A 19,732-nucleotide genomic window follows, 5' to 3' on the forward strand; every position below is an offset into this window, starting at 1 on the left:
ACAAATGGGCACATACTGTAACCTTTAAATATACCACATAGTGCTGACAAGTAAACGCAAAGCTATAATCCCCTAAAACTGTTAAATGGCTAACACCTACTGTTCCTCCTCACACCTACGCTGCTACTAAAATTACTATGGATTATTACCACTACGATTTTGTTCATTGATTGCCATGATCATTAGTATCTATTTATCCTGGTACTGCTCACTATTAGTCCTGTTCACATGTATACATCGACAACTCAATAGCCCATAATGATCAAATGAAAACGTGTCGAATATGAAATACAGAAAAAATCTAATTTACATACATAAGCATTCACACCCCTGACTCAATACTTTTTAGAAGCACCTTTGGCAGCGATAACAGCCGTGAGTCTTTCTGGGTAAGTCTCTTAGTGCTTTCCACACCTGGATTGTGCAGCATTTGCCCATTATTATTTTTTTAATTCTTCAAGCTCCGTCAAATTGGTTGTTGATCATTGCTAGACAACCATTTTCAGGTCTTGCCAAAGATTTTCAAGTAGATTTAAGTCAAAGCGGTAACTCGGCCATTCAGGAACATTCACTGTTTTCTTTGTAAGCAACTCCTGTGTAGATTCTGCCTTTTGTTTTAGGTTATTGTCCAGCTGAAAGGTGAATTCATCTCCCAGTGACTGGTGGAGAGTAAACTGAGCCAAGTTTTCCTCTAGGATTTTGCCTGTGCTTAGCTACATTCAGTAAATTTTTTATCCTGAAAAACTCCCCAGTCCTTAACAATTACAAGCATACCCATAGCATGATGCTGCCACCACTGTGCATGAAAATTTGGAGAGTGGTACTCAGTAATGAGTTGTAGGACAAAAAGTTATTGCTTTGCCACATTACTTCAGTGCCTTGTTGCAAACAGGATGCATGTTTTGGAATATTGTTCATCTGTACAGGCTTCCTTCTTTTCACTCGGTCAATTAGGCTAGTATTGTAGAGTAACTACAATGTTGTTGATACATCCTCAACTTTCTCCTATCACAGCCATTAAACCGTGTAACTGTTTTAAAGTCACCATTGGCCTCATGGTGAAATCCCTGAGCGGTTTCCTTCCTCTCCAGCAAGTTAGGAAGGACGCCTGTGTGTGGGTGTGTCGATACACCATTCAGAGTGTAATTAATATGCTTTTTTTTGTTACCTCTTACTCGTGAACTTACCTCTTACTCGTGAACTTACCTCTTACTCGTGAACGTGCCATAACAAAGGGGTTGAATACTTATTGAGCCAAGACATTTCAGCTTTTCATCTTTAATTACATTGTAAAATAAAAAATAAAAATAATTCCACTTTGACATTATGGGGTATTGTGTGTAGGCCAGTGACACAATCTCAATGTAATCCATTTGTTATTCAGGCTGTAACACAACAAAATGTGGAAAAAGGCAAGTGGTGTGTATACTTTCCGAAGGCACTGTATATATTATAATTCTATATATACACACTCCTTTTTCCAGTCATTTTTCAGCCTCATTTACATGTTTATCTGCCTATCACGCCTACACTGGCACTCTGCACACACACACTAACACCCTCACACACCAACCCACCACTTATGCTGTTGCCATACTGTTGACTATTGTTATTTATCCTGCTACCAGTCTCTTTCTCCTAATCGCCAGCCGAAAATAACACTGTATCTACTGTAGCTTCCCGTATTATTTTTTATGTTTTCTGTATTATAAGTTGGTGGTTGAAGATATCCCTCTAGTGGTGTGGGGGCTGTGCTTTGGCAAAGTGGGTGGGGTTATATCCTTCCTGTTTGGCCCTGTCCGGGGGTGTCCTCGGAGTGTCTCCTGACCCCTCCTGTCTCAGCCTCCAGTATTTATGCTGCAGTAGTTTATGTGTCGGGGGGACTAGGGTCAGTTTGTTATATCTGGAGTACTTCTCCTGTCCTATTCGGTGTCCTGTGTGAATCTAAGTGTGCGTTCTCCAATTCTCTCCTTCTCTCTTTCTTTCTCTCTCTCGGAGGACCTGAGCCCTAGGACCATGCCCCAGGACTACCTGACATGATGACTCCTTGCTGTCCCCAGTCCACCTGACCGTGCTGCTGCTCCAGTTTCAACTGTTCTGCCTTATTATTATTCGACCATGCTGGTCATTTATGAACATTTGAACATCTTGGCCATGTTCTATTATAATCTCCACCCGGCACAGCCAGAAGAGGACTGGCCACCCCACATAGCCTGGTTCCTCTCTAGGTTTCTTCCTAGGTTTTGGCCTTTCTAGGGAGTTTTTCTAGCCACCGTGCTTCTACACCTGCATTGCTTGCTGTTTGGGGTTTTAGGCTGGGTTTCTGTACAGCACTTTGAGATATCAGCTGATGTACGAAGGGCTATATAAATACATTTGATTTGATTTTGATTTGATTATATATATACACAGGTCAATGATTTATTATACTATATTAATATTGATTACTGCACTGTTACAAGTTAAGCATTTCACTGTATCTGTGCATCTGACAAAACTTTAACTTGAAGGCAGACTTTCTACTGTAAGCAGAATCACATAAATCCAGATCATAGTCAAAGTCACAATGGGGCGGTTTCACGGACACAGATTAAGCCTGGCGCATCGGGCTCTGGTCAAAATGTGTGCACTATATAGGGGATGGGGTGCCATTTGGGACACATCCCTAGTAGGAGACAGGACATAGTGGTCATAAAGCCTGGGTCAGTGGTACCCCTCTGTTCCTCTCAAAAACACCCCTATGTCCCAAATGAGTGGGCGTACAATGATGGATGCATCATGCACTTCATGGAGGATTCAAGAGGACAAACTCAATTTTGCACACACGCACACACAGAGTTTTGAAAGGACGAGGTGGATTTACACGCTTCCGTGACAGAAACACACAGACACACACAGCTTTGGCTAGTCGTTGGAAGCAAATGTTGTTCCATTATGTCACCAATCAATTTAAAAGCCAATCAATGGCCAGCTTGTTGACATGGAGAACAGATAGAAACATGCTTATCTAATTGATTGGATGTGCAAAACCATCACCGGTCTGTAATACTGATGGATCGGAAACATTCCTGTTCCTTGAACTAGATTTAAAAATCACGACTCCACATATTCTGCATTCCCCATTTGCTACAGAACACGACAAAACAACACTGACTACAATTGACAGCTAGTTACAGTAGATCATAGAGACTAGTGTATGTAAACTACTGACCCACTGGAATTGCGGTACAGTGAACTATAAGTGAAATAATCTGTCTAAACAATTGTTGGAAAATAACTGATGTCCTAATCGACGTGCCAAAACTATAGTTTGTTAGAAATTAATTTGTGGAGGTGTTTAAAAACAAGTTCTAATGACTCCAACCTAAGAGTACGTAAACTTCTGACTTCAACTGTACCTGTCTATATAAAGTTCCCACAGTTGACAGTGCATGTCAGAGCATAAAACCAAGTCAAGAGGTCGAAGGAACTGTCCATGGGACTCCGAGACAGGATTGTGCACAGATCTATATTATATTATTATTGCATTATTGAAGGTCCCCAAGAACACAGCGGCCTCCATTCTTAAATGGAAGAAGTGTGGAACCACCAAGACACTTCCTAGAGCTGGCCACCAGGCCAAACTGAGCAATCAAGGGATAAGGGCCTTGGTCAGGGAGGTGAACAAGAACCCGATGCTCACTCTGACAGAGCTCCAAAGTTACTCTATGGAAATGGGAGAAGTTGTCCAGAAGAACAACCATCTCTGCATCACTCAAACAGTTAGGCCTTCATGATAGAGTGGCTAGACGGAAGCCACTCCTCTGTAAAAGGCACAACAGCCCGCTTGGAATTTTACAAAAGGCACCTAAAGACTCTCAGACCACCAAGCCTGAATGCCAAGCATCACGTCTGGAGGAAACCTGGCACCATCCCTACGGTGAAGCATAGTGGTGGTGGCAGCATCATGCTGTGGGGAGGTTTTTCAGCGGCAGGGACTGGGATGGTGGTCACGATTGAGGCAAAGATGAATGGAATAAAGTACAGAGAGATCCTTGATGAAAACCTGCTCCAGAGTGCTCAGGACCTCAAACTGGGGCGACGGTTCACCTTCCAACAGGACAACAACCCTAAAAACACAGCCAAGACAACACAGGAGTGGCCTCGGCAAAAGTCTCTGAATGTCCTTGAGCGGCCCAGGCAGAGCCCGGACATGTACCCAATCGAACATCTCTGGAGAGACCTGGAAATAGCTGTGCAGCAATGCTCCCCATCCAACCTGACAGCGCTTGAGATGATCTGCAGAGAAGAATGGGAGGGAAGCTCTAAATATAGGTGTGCCAAGCTTGTAGCGCCATACCCAAGAAAGCTTGATGCTGTAATCGCTGCCAAAGGTGCTTCAACAAAGTACTGAGTAAAGGGTCTGAATACTTATGTAAACGTGATCTTACATTTTCTCATTTGTTTATAAATTCTCAAAAATTTCTAAAAACCTATTTTTGCTTTGTCATTACGGGGTATTGTGTTTAGATTTCTGAGAGGAAAACAATAATTTAATACATTTTAGAATAAGGCTAACGTTACAAAATGTGGAAAAAGTTAAGGGTTTAGAATTCTTTCTGAAGGCACTGCATTTAAAATAATATATAAAATGTAATAATATATAAAAACAAACTCAGCAAAAAGTCCCCTTTAGAGGACCCTGTCTTTCAAAGATAAGTCATAAAAATACAAATAAAATCACAGATCTTCATTGTAAAGGGTTTAAACACTGGTTCCCATGCTTATTCAATGTACCATAAACAATTAATGAACATGGACCTGTGGAACGGTCGTTAAGACACTAACAGCTTACAGATGGTAGGCAATTAAGGTCACAGTTATGAAAACTTAGGACACTAAAGAGGCCTTTCTACTGACTCTGAAAAACACCAAAACAAAGATGCCCAGGGTCCCTGCTCATCTGCGTGAACGTTCCTTAGGCATGCTGCAAGGAGGCATGAGGACTGCAGATGTTACCAGGGCAATAAATTGCAATGTCTGTACTGTGAGACGCCTAAGACATTGCTACAGGGAAACAGGATGGACAGCTGATCGTCCTCGCAATGGCAGACCACGTGTAACAATACCTGCACAGGATCGGTACATCTAAATATCACAGGTACAGGTACAGGATGGCAACAACAACTGCCAGAGTTACACCAGGATGGCACAATCCCTCCATCAGTGCTCAAACTGTCCGCAATAGGCTGAGAGAGGCTGGACTGAGGGCTTGTAGGCCTATTGAAAGGCAGGTCCTTACCAGACGTCACCGGCAACAACGTCGCCTATGGATACAAACCCACCGTCGCTGGACCAGACAGGATTGGCAAAAAGTGCTCTTCACTGACGAGTCACGGTTTTGTCTCATCGGGGGTGATGGTCAGATTCACGTTTATTGTCGAAGGAATGAGCGTTACACCGAGACCTGTACTCTGGAGCAGGATCGATTTGGAGGTGAAGGGTCCGTCATGGTCTGGGGCGGCGTGTCACAGCATCATCGGACTGGGCTTGTCGTCATTGCAGGAAATCTCAATGTTGTGCGTTACTGGGAAGACATCCTCCTCCCTCATGTGGTACACTTCCTGCAGGCTCATCCTGACATGATCCTCCAGCATAACAATGCCACCAGCCATACTGCTCGTTCTGTGCGTGATTTCCTGCAAGACAGGAATGTCAGTGTTCTGCCATGGCCAGCAAAGAGCCCGGATCTCAATCCCATTGAGCACTACTGGGACCAGTTGGATCGGCGGGTGAGGGCTAGGGCTAGCCCCAGAAATGTCCTGGAACTTGGAGGTGCCTTGGTGGAAGAGTGGGGTAACATCTCACAGTAAGAACTGCAGTACTGCAGTACTTAATGCAGCTGGTGGCCACAAAAGATACTCACTGTTACTTTTGATTTTGACCCCCCTTTTGTTCAGGGACACATTATTACATTTGTTAGTCACATGTCTGTGGAACTTGTTCAGTTTATGTCTCAGTTGTTGAATCTTAATATGTTCATACAGATATTTACACATGTTAAGTTTGCTGAAAATAAATGCAGTTGACAGTGAGAGGACATTTTTTTCCCCCTGAGTTTATACACATTACCGTTCAAAAGTTTGGGTTCACTTAGAAATGTCCTAATTTTTAAAGAAAATCACATTTTCTGTCCATTAAAATAAGATAAAATTTATCAGAAATACAGTGTAATTTCTAATGTTGTAATTATCTACATAGGCGTACAGAGGCCCATTATCAGCAACCATCACTCCTGTGTTCCAATAGCACGTTGTGTTAGCGAATCCAAGTTTATCATTTAAAAGGCTAATTTATCATTAGAAAACCCTTTTGTAATTATGTTAGCACAGTTGAAAACTGTTATTCTGATTAAAGAAGCAATAAAACTGGCCTTCTTTAGACTAGTTCAGTATCTGGAGCATCAGCATTGTTGGGTTCGATTACAGGCTCAAAATGTCCAGAAACAAATGACTTGCTTCTGAAACTCAGACTATTCTTGTTTTGAGAAATGAAGGCTATTCCATGTGAGAAATTGCCAAGAAACTGAAGATCTCATTCAACTCGGTGTACTACTCCCTTCACAGAACAGCACAAACTGGCTCTAACCAGAATATAAAGAGTGGGAGGCCCCGGTGCACCACTGAGCAAGAGGACAAGTACATTACAGTGTCTAGTTTGAGAAACAAACACCTCACAAGTCCTCAACTGGCAGCTTCATTAAATAGTACTCGCAAAACACCAGTCTCAACGTCAACAGTGAAGAGGCGACTCCGGGATGCTGGTCTTCTAGGCAGAGACTCTGTGTTCTTTGGCCCATCTTAATCTTTTCTTTTTATTGGCCAGTCTGAGATATGGCTTTTTCATTGCAACTCTGCCTAGATGCCAGCATCCCGGAGTTGCCTCTTCACTGTTGACGTTGAGACTGGTGCTTTGTGAGTACTATTTAATGAAGCTGCCATTTGAGGACTTGTGAGGTGTTTGTTTCTCAAACTAGACACTCGTGTACTTGTCCTCTTGCTCAGTTGTGCACCGGGGCCTCCCATTCCACTTTCTATGGAATAGCATTCATTTCTCAGAACAAGAATAGACTGACGTTTTTCAGAAGAAAGTTATTTGTTTCTTGCTAATTCGAGCCTGTAATCGAACCCACAAATGCTGACGCTCCAGATACTCAACTAGTGCAGTGCTTCTTTAAATCAACACAACCGTTTTCAGCTGTGCTAACATAATTGCAAAATGGTTTTCTAACAACGTCTACACTGTATTTCTGATCAATTTGATGGTATTTTAAAATGGACAAAAAATGTTATTTTCTTTAAAAAACAAGGACATTTCTAAATGACCCTAAACCTTTGAACGGTAGTGTATATATATGGGGGATTGGAAATGATGCAGACAATTACATTGATAGAAGCCACAATCTATTTGCAATATTAAAGCGGATCTATCCCCGCCCCCCAAAAATGCAATAATAATAAAATGTCCCAGTTCTTCCATGGTCTGCATACTCAGACATGTCACCCATTGAGCATGTTTGGGATGCTCTGGATTGACGTGTTCGAAAGCATGTTCCAGTTCCCGCCAATATCCAGCAACATCGCACAGACATTGAAGAGGAGTGGGTCAACATTCCACAATCCACAATCAACAACCGCTGCATGAGGCAAATGTTGGTTTCTGCAGATGCTGTCTTTCTGATGCACACCCCTACCCTTTTTAAAAAGATATCTGTGGCAAATAGATCTAGGTCTGTTTTCCAATTCATGTGAAATCCATAGATTAGGTCCTAATGAATTTATTTCTGATTTCCTTATATGAACTGCAACTCAGTAAAATCTAGGAATTTATTGCATTTTAAGTTTATATTTTTGTTCAGTATAATTTCCTCCTTATCAGAGAGATGAGGGATGGGGTTAGAGCTGAGCAGCTCTCTCTCTCTCTTCTGCCGACCATCACTGCGGTCTTCCTCCTTGGGTGCTCACAGCTCTAACCAACCAACCGACCTACCGCCCAAAACAAATCCCTTTAACTCAAGTCAAAACGCACCCAGGGCTGCCTCGCTTTCTCTCTCGCTCTTTCCTTCCATCGGTCTTGCAACCTACATTCCACAATGAGAGTCAAGGTAAGTCTCTAACTCTCTCCCATCTCTCTCGAACATACTAATATAAGGACAAGAAAATAAAACACTACATCTTATCATTTTGACCTCATGCAGATCAAAAAGTCCACAAGCGTAAACATACTGACTGAGTCAGTGCCAATATCCAACAGGAGTCAACAACAATTCAAATAACGCATGTGTCTGTTGCTGTCCCGTCTGACAGACTGAAACAAACAGGACTACACTGCATTCAAAAAACACAGCCCAATCAGACAATGATTCAGAGAATGTCATATGCTCACACACATAGTGTACAAAGAATGACCAAAACTGCCTTGCCAAAAATGATTCATTACACTTAGGATCATGTATCAATACACCCAGTCACTACAAAGATACAGGCGCCCATCCTAACATAGTTGCCGGAGAGGAAGGAAACCGCTCAGGCATTTCACCATGAGAAGAAAGGTGACTTTAAAACAGAGTTTAATGCCTGTGAAATGGGAAACCGGAGGATGGTGAGCAAAACATGTGGTCTAGAGACAACTGCCTAGATACAAAAGGCTTTCCCTAATCAACCAGGGTTTCTTTGATGAGAAAAAGAAAATGAACTCACCTATCTTTGATGGACATCTGTCTAGCCGACATGGCTTCTGAGAGCTCTATGTCCTCTTGCTCAGACTGGACCAGGCTGTGTGTGTGTCCCAGACCACTGCTGCCGTCCGTGTGTGTGTCCGCCCCGCCCAGCTCCCGAGCCTGAGGCAGCAGTGTGTGTGGAGAGAGAGATGCACTCCTTAGCTGCTCTGCTGCTCTCGATGATGACACACTAGAGTCTGGCAGCTCTGCACACACACAGGAAGGCGTTAGTAGAGCTCCCCTAGCACAATCATGTTTGCAAACACACTTATCAAAAATCTCTAAAACCGCTGTAGAAAAGCATAACACTCTGAAAATGTTAAAACCCTCCGCCCTGTTGCTCTTCTAGTTGTGTACAGCGAACCTCCCTCTACAGAAGCCACACCATAAGAGAGTCTCTCGCTCTCGGCTGGTCCGTGCCCTAACAGGCTGCGAGAAAAGCCAAACGCTGATACAGACTGACAAGACAAAACAGGGGAGAGCTTGCTAGAGTCTGCGCCCAGAGTGAATTGTCAAATAAGGGAAAGCTTGAAAACCACAGACACTGCGTGTGAACATAATTCATAGAGACACAGGAGTTTTTTTTTTTTGATGAGAGAGATACAGCATCTCTGGTATATCTGCAGCTTAACACTTAAGTTTACACTGTGTCGTACGTAGTATTGGCTATGTTGATGTTTTTTGCGAGTAGTCTACCTGGATTTCATTTACAACAGGAGCCATAGTGGGAGTACCAAGGGGGAAATAAATGTATTTGATTGAGCTAATGTGATCTGTCAGATGGTCGGCATCGGAAATAATTTCATAACTCTCTCCCACAAACACACAGCCAAGCGATGATCAGAATTATTGGCACCATTGATAAAGAGGAGCAAAAAATACTGTATAAAATAAATAAAACAAATACTGAGGTATATTTTATGCTGAAAATTATACTAATACAATTGCTCAGAGAAATAGATTGTGTATAAGTCATAAAAACAAATCTAAAAAACATTGGGGGTTAAAATGATTGGGACCCCTGTTTTCAATACTCTATCACCCTCCCGTTACGATGATAAAGACAGCGAGCCTCTTTCAGAAAACAACGAGATTGGAGAGCACGTTGGGAAAGATGTTAGACCATTACTCTGTAGAGAACAGGGCTTGAATAGTAATTGACTCAATACATTTTAGCTTAATTTGTAAAAAAAAATAAAAAATACAAAAATAAAAATCCACTTTGACATTATGGGGTATTGTGTATAGGCCAGCTACAAAATCCTTGATATCCTTTGTTTGTGCTTATGGATTGCCCTCTTCAATTCAAACCATAGGTTTTCAATGGGGTTTAAGTCCAGAGACTGAAACAACCCTTCCTCCCTCACACTCTTTGACCTTTTGAAGTTTTGTTGTGTTACAGTCTGAATTTAAAATGGATTACATTTAGATTTTGTAGCTGGCCTATACACAATACCCCATAATGTCAAAGTGGATTTTTATTTTTTTTAACAAATTAAGCTAAAATGTATTGAGTCAATAACTATTCAACCCCTGTGTTATGGGAAGCCTAACTACATTTAGGAGTAAACATTTGCTTAACAAGTCACAAAATAAGTTGAATGGACTGTGTGCAATAATAGTGTTTAACATTGTTTTTTTATGACTACCTCATCTCTGTACCACACAAATTATTTTTAAAGGTCCCTAAATTTCAAACACAGATTCAACCACAAAGACCAGAGAGATTGTCGCAAAGAAGGGCACCTATTGGTAAATGGGTAAAAAAAAAAAAACACACAAAAAGCAGACATTGAATATCTCTTTGAGCATGGTGAAGTTAGAATTTACACTGGTGTATCAATACACCCAGTCACTACACAGATACAGGCGCTCTTCCTAACTCGGAGAGGAAGGAAACCGTTCAGGGATTTCACCATGAGGCCAATGGTGACTTTAAAACAGTTAAAAGCTGAGGATGCATCAACAACATTGTAGTTACTCTACAATACTAACCTAATTGACAGAGCGAAAAGAAGGAAGCCTGTAACAGAATAAAAATATTCCAAAACATGCATCCTGTTTGCAACAAGGACCTCAAGTAATACTGCAAAAATAATGTGGCAAAGGAATTCACTTTTTCTCCTGAGTACCAAAATCCAATACAACACATAACTGAGTACCACTCTCCATATTTTCAAGTATCATGTTATGGTTATGCTTGTAATAGTTAAGGACTGGGGAATTTTTACGGATTAAAAAAAACAGAGTGGAGGTAAACACAGGCAAAATCCTAGAGGAAAAGTTGGCTCAGTTTACTTTCCACCAGACACTGGGAGATGAATTCAGCTTTCAGCTGGACAATAACCTAAAACAAAAGGCAGAATCTACACAGGAGTTGCTTACAAAGACAGTGAATGTTCCCGAGTGGCCGTGTTACAGTTTTAACTTAAATCTGCTTGAAAATCTATGGCAAGACATGACAATGGTTGCCTAGCAATGATCAACAACCAACTTGACAGAGTTGCAGAATCCAGGTGTGGAAAGCTGTTAAAGAGACTTACCCAGAAAGGCTCACAGCTGTAATCGCTGCCAAAGATGATTCAAACATGTACTCTCAGGGGGTCGAATACCTTTTTAATCAAGATATATTTGTTTACAAATGTTATAATTATTCTTCCACTTTGATAATTTAATCCCACCTTTTAATACAACAAAATGGGAAAAGTTAAAGGGTGTGAATACTTCGTGAAGGCACTGTATGTATGCATGTACAGTTGAAGTCGAAAGTTTACATACACAGACAGTTTAAATGTATTTGGCTAAGGTGTATGTAAACTTCCGACTTCAACTGTATGTGTGTGTGTGAGCAAGCGCGAGAGAGAGAGAGAGTGGAGAATTTCTAAGAATTTGATGTGGATTTTTTAAAGCATGAGCGAAAGAGAGGCAGAGTGAGAGAAAGTGAAAGACTAACAGAAAAGACCACCCTTCCTCCCTCCTTCCCCCTGTCAGACCACAGCCCCTGGAAGCTTGTTTCACCAGCATTGCTGGGGAGTAGTGAACTACATGTCATTTAACTACATTTTTGTTGGTAGTAGAACTAAACTTCAATCGTGTTGGTGTTTTCAGTAGTTAATTACTTTTTGTTGTTGTAGCGATGTAGCCAACTACTGGAACTACACACTACTTGTTCTGCAAAAATAAACAATAATATGGGTGTGGAAGATTTTCCTTTCTTTGTTGGCACCAGACCTGCCAGAATTCTCACTTGAAACATAGTTTCTGTGTTTAATAGGCTAAACTACACATTCTGTTAACATCTGACTGCAGAGTGATCTGTTCTTGCAATTTGTACTCCATGACATTTCAATATGATAATTTATCTCTATATTTTTCTTAAGGGCAGCTTCAGTGTAGCTTACTTATTCCAGTGTGAAGTAGTTGGTAGCTTGGTAAACTATATTTTCAGAATAGCTTCTGCTTACCAGTGCTGATGACCTTTGATCTGTGTCCGTCTGGGTCCTGGAGGTCTAATGATGACTGTCTCAGATAGCCCCTCTGCTCCTGGTGCTGCCTGTGGTCCTGGTGGAGACCACCACCACCAGTCTCTGTCCCCTTCAACACACGCTGGGGCTCCACACCCTCACCACCACCCAACCTGGCCAAACGCTGGTCCTCCTCCCATTCCCTCTCACCAGACCAGGCCTGAGGCATGGGGGCCTTTCTGACACCTCCCTCCGGAGAGGGCAACTTTCTCTTCCCTCCCCACAGATCGCCCTCCTCTCCCTGGGGGAGGATGGTGGTTGAGTCAGTCTGGTTCGCCTGGAGATCCAGAGAGGCTTGGTGGTGGGGGCCAGGCACAGACCTCCAGACGGCATTGGAGGGTTCTGTGATCTGGGTGGGAGGGCTAGGGTGGTGGGGGATGTACCTTTCGCAGTACCCAGGGTTGGGTGCCTCTGCTGGGCTACCCCCACCCCCAGTGGCTAAGTGGATGTCCCCTGCGTGGTCTGTGGCCCCAGGTCTGAGGGCAGATGAGAATAGCTGGCCCAACTTGGCCCCGTTATGGATCTGGGTCGAGGGAAAAGGGCGAGAGCGAGAGAGAGAGAGAGCGAGAGACAAGAGCGCGGGATGAGAGAGGCAGAGAGAGAAAACAAAGTCAGCTAGAGGGGACAAAGTCTGCTGAACAACGTCTGCTGAAGTTCCCTCAGCAGATGAGCCCGTCTGCCTAGTAATAGTGAGGCAGCAGGCTAACCAACAGACAATGGAACTAAAAGCTGAATAATCACAGGCTGAGCACTTCCTGTGTGGATCAAAAGGACTGCAGTTTGCCTAGCCAATCACGGCCCACCCCCTGACAACCACAAAGCACAATGAATCCAGGGTCATATTCATTGGGCACCAAACAGAAGCAAACTGACCCAAAAAAGGTAGTGACTTGTTTATGTTTTTGGTTACAAAACGTTTTGCTACAGTGTGCACTTATGAATGCGACGCAGCTGCTGCAACAGTCTGTGAAGCAAAGGATGAGTCCAGCCACACAAACACTCTCCCTCCCGCTCTATTCACAGAATCATGCTCTAATAATAACACTGAATCAGTAGACATTGACACAATCGTCCATTCATTTAGGACTGACCCACAAATGTCACTTTTCAACGGAGAAAAAAAACTGACAATTTCTCTGATGTTAATCAAAAACGCTAACATCTAAAGTCATACACTTTTATGAATCATCTCATCTTTGTTGTTACATAACTTACATATCCTGTTGTGGTGTAAACAGAATCAAGTTAAAGGACATTCCTCATCTTCTAAGTCGAAGGACAAACCTAGAAATCACTTTCACAACACACATAACAGAAAACTAACTAATGTATTTCATCTGAGGTAATCAGCTCAGATTACAACAATGTACTGTACATTTACAGTGCTGTACTCTTTATGAGAGGAAAGTAGGCAGACCTCAATGCTGTCTGAACAAGCTGTACTCAAACGTTGATACCATTTAGGAGTGAATAATGTTAAGACTTCACTGTCTGTGTCAACCCTATACTGTATGGCTCACTAACTACAGTCTCAAGAAGCCCGTTCCTTCATTCGTCCCTCTCTTTCAGTCACAACAACCTTGTTTCTAACAGTGACTGGTGAGAGATCAACATCGGCTGATAAACTGCAGTCAGACCATCCCTCCATTCAGAGAATGAACAAGGGAGCAGCTTTTTATTCTCTTCCCTTTTCCTCTCCTCTCCCACAGAGGGTCTTGCTTATGCCAAAGAGCAGCTCAGTGAAATAGCGCCTGCAACCCAAATGGCACCCTATTCCCCATTTAGTGCACTACTTTGGACAGCGCCCCAAAAGTAGTGCAACAGTGGAGGCTGCTGAGGAGAGGACGGCTCATAATGACGTCCGGAACGGAGTAAATGGAATGGCATCAAATACATGTAAACCATAAATGTGATACCATTCCACTAATTACGCTCCAGCCATTACCACCAGCCCGCCCTCCCCAATTAAGGTGCCACCATCCTCCTGTGTCGCGCACTATATTGGGAATAGAGTGCCATTTGGGAGAAACCATGCCCAGCCTTCGTCCGCACATCATCACACAACAATCTCTTAATTGACATCACAGGCCAATCAGGGAGATAGCACTTGTGTCTTGTGCTCTAATTAAATGAGGCTTTCTTCAAAAGCTGCTCCGGCATGCGATGACAATGTGTTTCGCTTTCAAATGAAGCAGCCTCAGATTCATTAGAAGAGCATCAGTAAATGATCCATAGATTCTCTAAGTTATTGTATGCTATTGCTATTTTATTCACGGAACTAACAAAAGCAAACTATTCATGTTTACTAATGAATCTGATCTTTTCATTTTGGTCACGCACATACGGACAAAGCTGGTGTTGCCAAGAGCCAAGCATAGCTCCAGATGCATTAGCCTCCACTCCACACTGGTACTAAACACACAATGGGTGATGTTGAACGTCAATAAAGGGGGATAAGAGGCTTGAATCAATGTTGAACTAGATAAGGGACAGCACTATATATAAGAAGGGTTATGGATAGTATACGATTACAGCGACAATCACCACGATGACCCCGTCACACACGAATACAGTCAGAACCCCCCTGCTATAATATCTGCTCCATTGTCTCCCTACCTGCTCCAGGTCTCCCAGGGTGATGGGCTGGGTCTGGTAACGGGCGTTGGCCCTGCGCCCCCTGCTGTCCGGCCTGGTGCGGATCACCCTGGTGGCTGGCTGGGCCAGCCTGTTGAACAGAGCCATCTTCTCTGCCAAGCTTAAGGTGGACAGATCCGGCTCTGCGTCCCCCTGGCCCTGCTGGGTTTTTGATTTGATTTAATTTACTTGACACATGGCCGATACAACGCATTTCAAACCACCGAAGAGAAAACACAAACTTTTAAAAGTGTACGTTCTGGCTGGAAGGCAGGATAGGATTGGCATACTGATGATGATACATACACCAGATTATAAATACACTGCTCAAAAAAATAAAGGGAACACTAAAATAACATCCTAGATCTGAATTAATGAAATAGTCTTATTAAATACATTTTTCTTTACGTAGTTGAATTTGGAGTCACACTCCAAATTAAAGTGGAAAACCACACTACAGGCTGATCCAACTTTGATGTCATGTCCTTAAAACAAGTCAAAATGAGGCTCAGTAGTGTGTGTTGCCGCCACATGCCTGTATGACCTCACTACAAGCCTGGGCATGCTCCTGATGAGGTGGTGGATGGTCTCCTGAGGGATCTCCTCCCAGACCTGGACTAAAGCATCCGCCAACTCCTGGACAGTCTGTGGTGCAACGTGGCGTTGGTGGATGGAGCGAGACATGATGTCCCAGATGTGCTCAATTGGATTCAGGTCTGGGGAACGGGCGGGCCAGTCCATAGCATCAATGCCTTCCTCTTGCAGGAACTGCTGACACACTCCAGCCACATGAGGTCTAGCATTGTCTTGCATTAGGAGGAACCCAGGGCCAACCGCACCAGCAAATGGTCTCACAAGGGGTCTGAGGATCTCATCTCGGTACCTAATGGCAGTCAGGCTACCTCTGGCGAGCACATGGAGGGCTATGCGGCCCCCCAAAGAAATGCCACCCCACACCATGACTGACCCACCGCCAAACCGGTCATGCTGGAGGATGTTGCAGGCAGCAGAACGTTCTCCACGGCGTCTCCAGACTCTGTTACGTCTGTCACATGTGCTCAGTGTGAACCTGCTTTCATCTGTGAAGAGCACAGGGCGCCAGTGGCGAATTTGCCAATCTTGGTGTTCTCTGGCAAATGAAAAATGTCCTGCACGGTGTTGGGCTGTAAGCACAACCCCCACCTGTGGACGTCAGGCCCTCATACCACCCTCATGGAGTCTGTTTCTGACCGTTTGAGCAGACACATGCACATTTGTGGCCTGCTGGTGGTCATTTTTCAGGGCTCTGGCAGTGCTCCTCCTTGCACAAAGGCGGAGGTAGCGGTCCTGCTGCTGGGTTGTTGCCCTACTACACCCTCCTCCACGTCTCCTGATGTACTGGCCTGTCTCCTGGTAGCGCCTCCATGCTCTGGACACTACGCTGACAGACACAGCAAACCTTCTTGCCACAGCTCGCATTGATGTGCCATCCTGGATGAGCTGCACTACCTGAGCCACTTGTGTGGTTTGTAGACTCCGTCTCATGCTACCACTAGAGTGAAAGCACCACCAGCATTCAAAAGTGACCAAAACATCAGCCAGGAAGCATAGGAACTGAGAAGTGGTCTGTGGTCACCACCTGCACAACCACTCCTTTATTGGGGGTGTCTTGCTAATTGCCTATAATTTCCACCTGTTGTCTATTCCAATTGCACAACAGCATGTGAAATTTATTGTCAATCAGTGTTGCTTCCTAAGTGGACAGTTTTATTTCACAGAAGTGTGATTGACTTGGAGTTACATTGTGTTGTTTAAGTGTTCCCTTTATTTTTTTGAGCAGTGTATATTAATACAATACGCATCATTCATGAATACATACATGATACTGGGTCTGGGGCTGGTTCTCCTCAGGAGAAGAAGTCTGGAGGAGCTTGGAGGACGTACGCTGGGCCTCTCTCTGGACCTCTGGTGCATTATGGGTCTGCCTGGCCTGCTCCCTGGCTGCAGCACTCTCCTGTGAGGACGCATGCAGGCTGGGAGGAGGAATTACACACAGATAGGGAGATGGGGGGGAGAAAATGAACAGGAAGGCAGGCTAGTTCATGAAGGCCAGGACCATGCTACACAGACAGAAAGGGTGTACAGTCCAGTGCATAGCCTACAAAATGTGGACAAATGCAGTATCATTGTAATGACCGGTTGACAAAGCACAATTTCTATGCTCCATCTTTTGAGGAGGTTGTAGGAGATCCTGGATACCACAAAATTGACAATGGTGTAACATCATAACGTGTAGAGAAAAGGGAAAATAGAGTAATAGGTGCAACAGATTTTACATGCAAGTTGTTCCCTCAAATTACACAAGGGGGTGCCAAACACCCCTCCTGACCTCGTGAGAACAGATTGATGGTTGAAATTTCAGCAAAGGTTAATATAATTACACACAGACAAACACTCTGATTGGACCAAATGCTCCATCAACGATATCTCCGTCATGATGGAGCCAGTAAACAACCAACGATGCAATGATGAGCAAATTATGTCAGGAAAAAAAAAGTTGTTTGAAGAAACGTAATTGTTGTTGTAATATCGCAAATGGCTGTGAGAGTTTGACCGTTAAAGGATTCCAGCTTTAAATGAAGGCAGTTCACTTCACAATAGAATAGTGAGTATAATGTAAATGGAGTGTTTATAAGCTGCTATAAACTGTTTATATTGTGTTAAGTGTTTATAAGCTTCAGTGGATCCTTACTATGTTTCAGTGTCAAGCCCTTGGTAAGTCAAACCGAGGTGACTGTTTTAAGGCAAAACGACGCAAGGCAGAAAGGTAACAGCAGATGGAGGAATGGAGAGGCAGGTATAGTTGGGACTTACGTGGCAGCAATGACCACCTCCTCAGTAGTGACTGGCTGGGTATGGGAGCGGTCCTGGGTGCGTCTCAGTCGCCTCTCCATGGCCACGTTCCGTGATGGGGGTTTTGGGGAGCCCCCATCCGTGTTCCTCTCCAACTCCTGGGGAGGCCATGCAGGGAGACCAGAGTCATCTTCCATGTTTTCAAACCCATTCAAAGCTCAAACTCTGTATTAAGGGAATAGATTGATACTTCAATAGAAAAGAGTAAGAGAGGGCCACCCGGGTGGCGCAGTGGTCTAATGCACTGCATCGCAGGGCTAGCTGTGCCACCATTCTGGGTTCGAGCCAAGGCTCTGTCGCAGCCGGCCGCGACCGGGAGGCCCATGGGGCGACACACAATTGGCGACCAGGTCGCCAGGTGTAAGGTGTTTCCTCCGACACATTGGTGCATACCCTGAAGAGAGAACGCTTGGCTGCAACACTCAGCTTGGCCCGCTCATCCAATTTCTCTTCATCGGCTAGAGAGAGAGAGACGGAGAGATAGGCAAAAAAAAAAGGGAGAAAGAGGGGAAGGAAGAGAGAGAGAGAAAGATTAATATCACAAGGAAAATTCCAAGTGTCTCAAATAGAGCGAGAGTCTGAGAATCTTGAAAACCAATTCCCATAATAAAAACAGCATGCTTGAATCCTTTAAAACCTACTTAGTGTGTTCCACCGGAAGTGAAGTAAGTACTAAATGCCAGTACAATGGCTGCAATTTGAGTTAGATCTCACAGCTTGTGCTGCGAAGTACTACAGGCCAAAGGTTTATAATCATCATGATGGTCACCATCTGTAATGTCTATAGAACAAAGACAAGCGAGATTTCCATGTGGTGTGAGTGACTGCAGTGGAGACAGAGCCAGACATACAGTGTTTCCCCTATATTAATTCAGCAGCAGTGGCCCACCATTTGTTTTATATAAAGTGCCTTCAGAAAGTTCACACCCCTTTACTTTTTTCACATTTTGTTGTGTTACATCGCGCCGACAGGAATAAACATCTCCGGTAAGAAGAAGGGCGGAGGTGTATGTTTCAAGATTAACGACTCATGGTTTAATTGTAACAACATGTCCTTTTGTTCACCTGACCTAGAATTCCTCACAATCAAACGCCAACTGAATTATCTCCCAAGATAACTCTCCTCGGTTATTGTCAGAGCCGTATATCCCCTCGCAAGTGGATACCAATACGACCATCAAGGAACTTCAAACTGGAAACCATATATCCTGAGGCTGCGTTTATTGTAGCTGGAGATTTTAACAAAGCTAATTTGAGAACAAGGCTACCTAAATTCTATCAGCGTATTGTTTGCAGTACACGGGCGAGTAACACGCTCGACCATTGCTACTCTAACTTCCGCGATGCATACAAGGCCCTCCCCCTCCCTCCTTTTGGCAAATCTGACTCCATCTTGTTGCTCACCTCCTATAGGCAGAAACTAAAACAGGAAGCGCGCGTGCTTAGGTCCATCCAACGCTGGTCTGACCAATCGGATTCCACGCAAAAGATTGCTGGGATATGTTCCAGGTAGCCTCAGAGAACAACATTGACGTATACGCTGACTCGGTGAGCGAGTTTATAAGGAAGTGTATAGGAGATGTTGTACCCACTGTGACTATTAAAACCTTTAATTATGGCAAGGCAACTGGGAATATGGCCGAATACAAACAGTGTAGTTATCCCCTCCGTAAGGGAGTGTGGTGTCAGGAAAATAACCTCTCACTCAATGTCAGCAAAACAAAATAAATTATTGTGGACTTCAGGAAACAGCAAAGGGAGCACCCCCCTATCCACATCGACAGGGCATAAGTGGGGAAGGTGGTAAGTTTTATGTTCGTCGGTGTACATACATATCACCGACAAACTGAAATGGTCCACACACACAGGCAGTGTGGTGAAGAAGGCGCAATAGCGCCTTTTCAACCTCAGGAGGCTGAAAAAA

General features: G+C 43.8%; 1 protein-coding gene across 47 annotated transcripts in view; it reads right to left on the reverse strand.

Annotated features, from left to right (window-relative positions):
- Window positions 1–19,732, reverse strand: part of LOC110490717 (supervillin) — a 149,892-nt gene that overhangs the window by 51,208 nt on the left and 78,952 nt on the right. For 36 of the 47 annotated variants that reach the window (XM_090199992.1, XM_090199991.1, XM_090199980.1 and 33 more), the window contains 6 exons: window positions 18,202–18,266; window positions 17,770–17,906; window positions 16,775–16,928; window positions 14,899–15,078; window positions 12,223–12,805; window positions 8,739–8,964 (listed from right to left, as the gene is read on the reverse strand). In XM_090199992.1, coding sequence (XP_090056118.1) covers window positions 8,739–8,964; window positions 12,223–12,805; window positions 14,899–15,078; window positions 16,775–16,928; window positions 17,770–17,906; window positions 18,202–18,266 — 1,345 coding nt within the window. The remainder of the gene's footprint in view (window positions 1–8,738; window positions 8,965–12,222; window positions 12,806–14,898; window positions 15,079–16,774; window positions 16,929–17,769; window positions 17,907–18,201; window positions 18,267–19,732) is intronic. The other 11 variants (XM_090199993.1, XM_090199982.1, XM_090199981.1 and 8 more) reach the window with 1 other exon arrangement.

This window comes from Oncorhynchus mykiss, chromosome 15, assembly GCF_057628025.1.
Source record: "Oncorhynchus mykiss isolate SJ-2025 chromosome 15, ASM5762802v1, whole genome shotgun sequence".
In the NCBI taxonomy this organism is placed as follows: domain Eukaryota; kingdom Metazoa; phylum Chordata; class Actinopteri; order Salmoniformes; family Salmonidae; genus Oncorhynchus; species Oncorhynchus mykiss.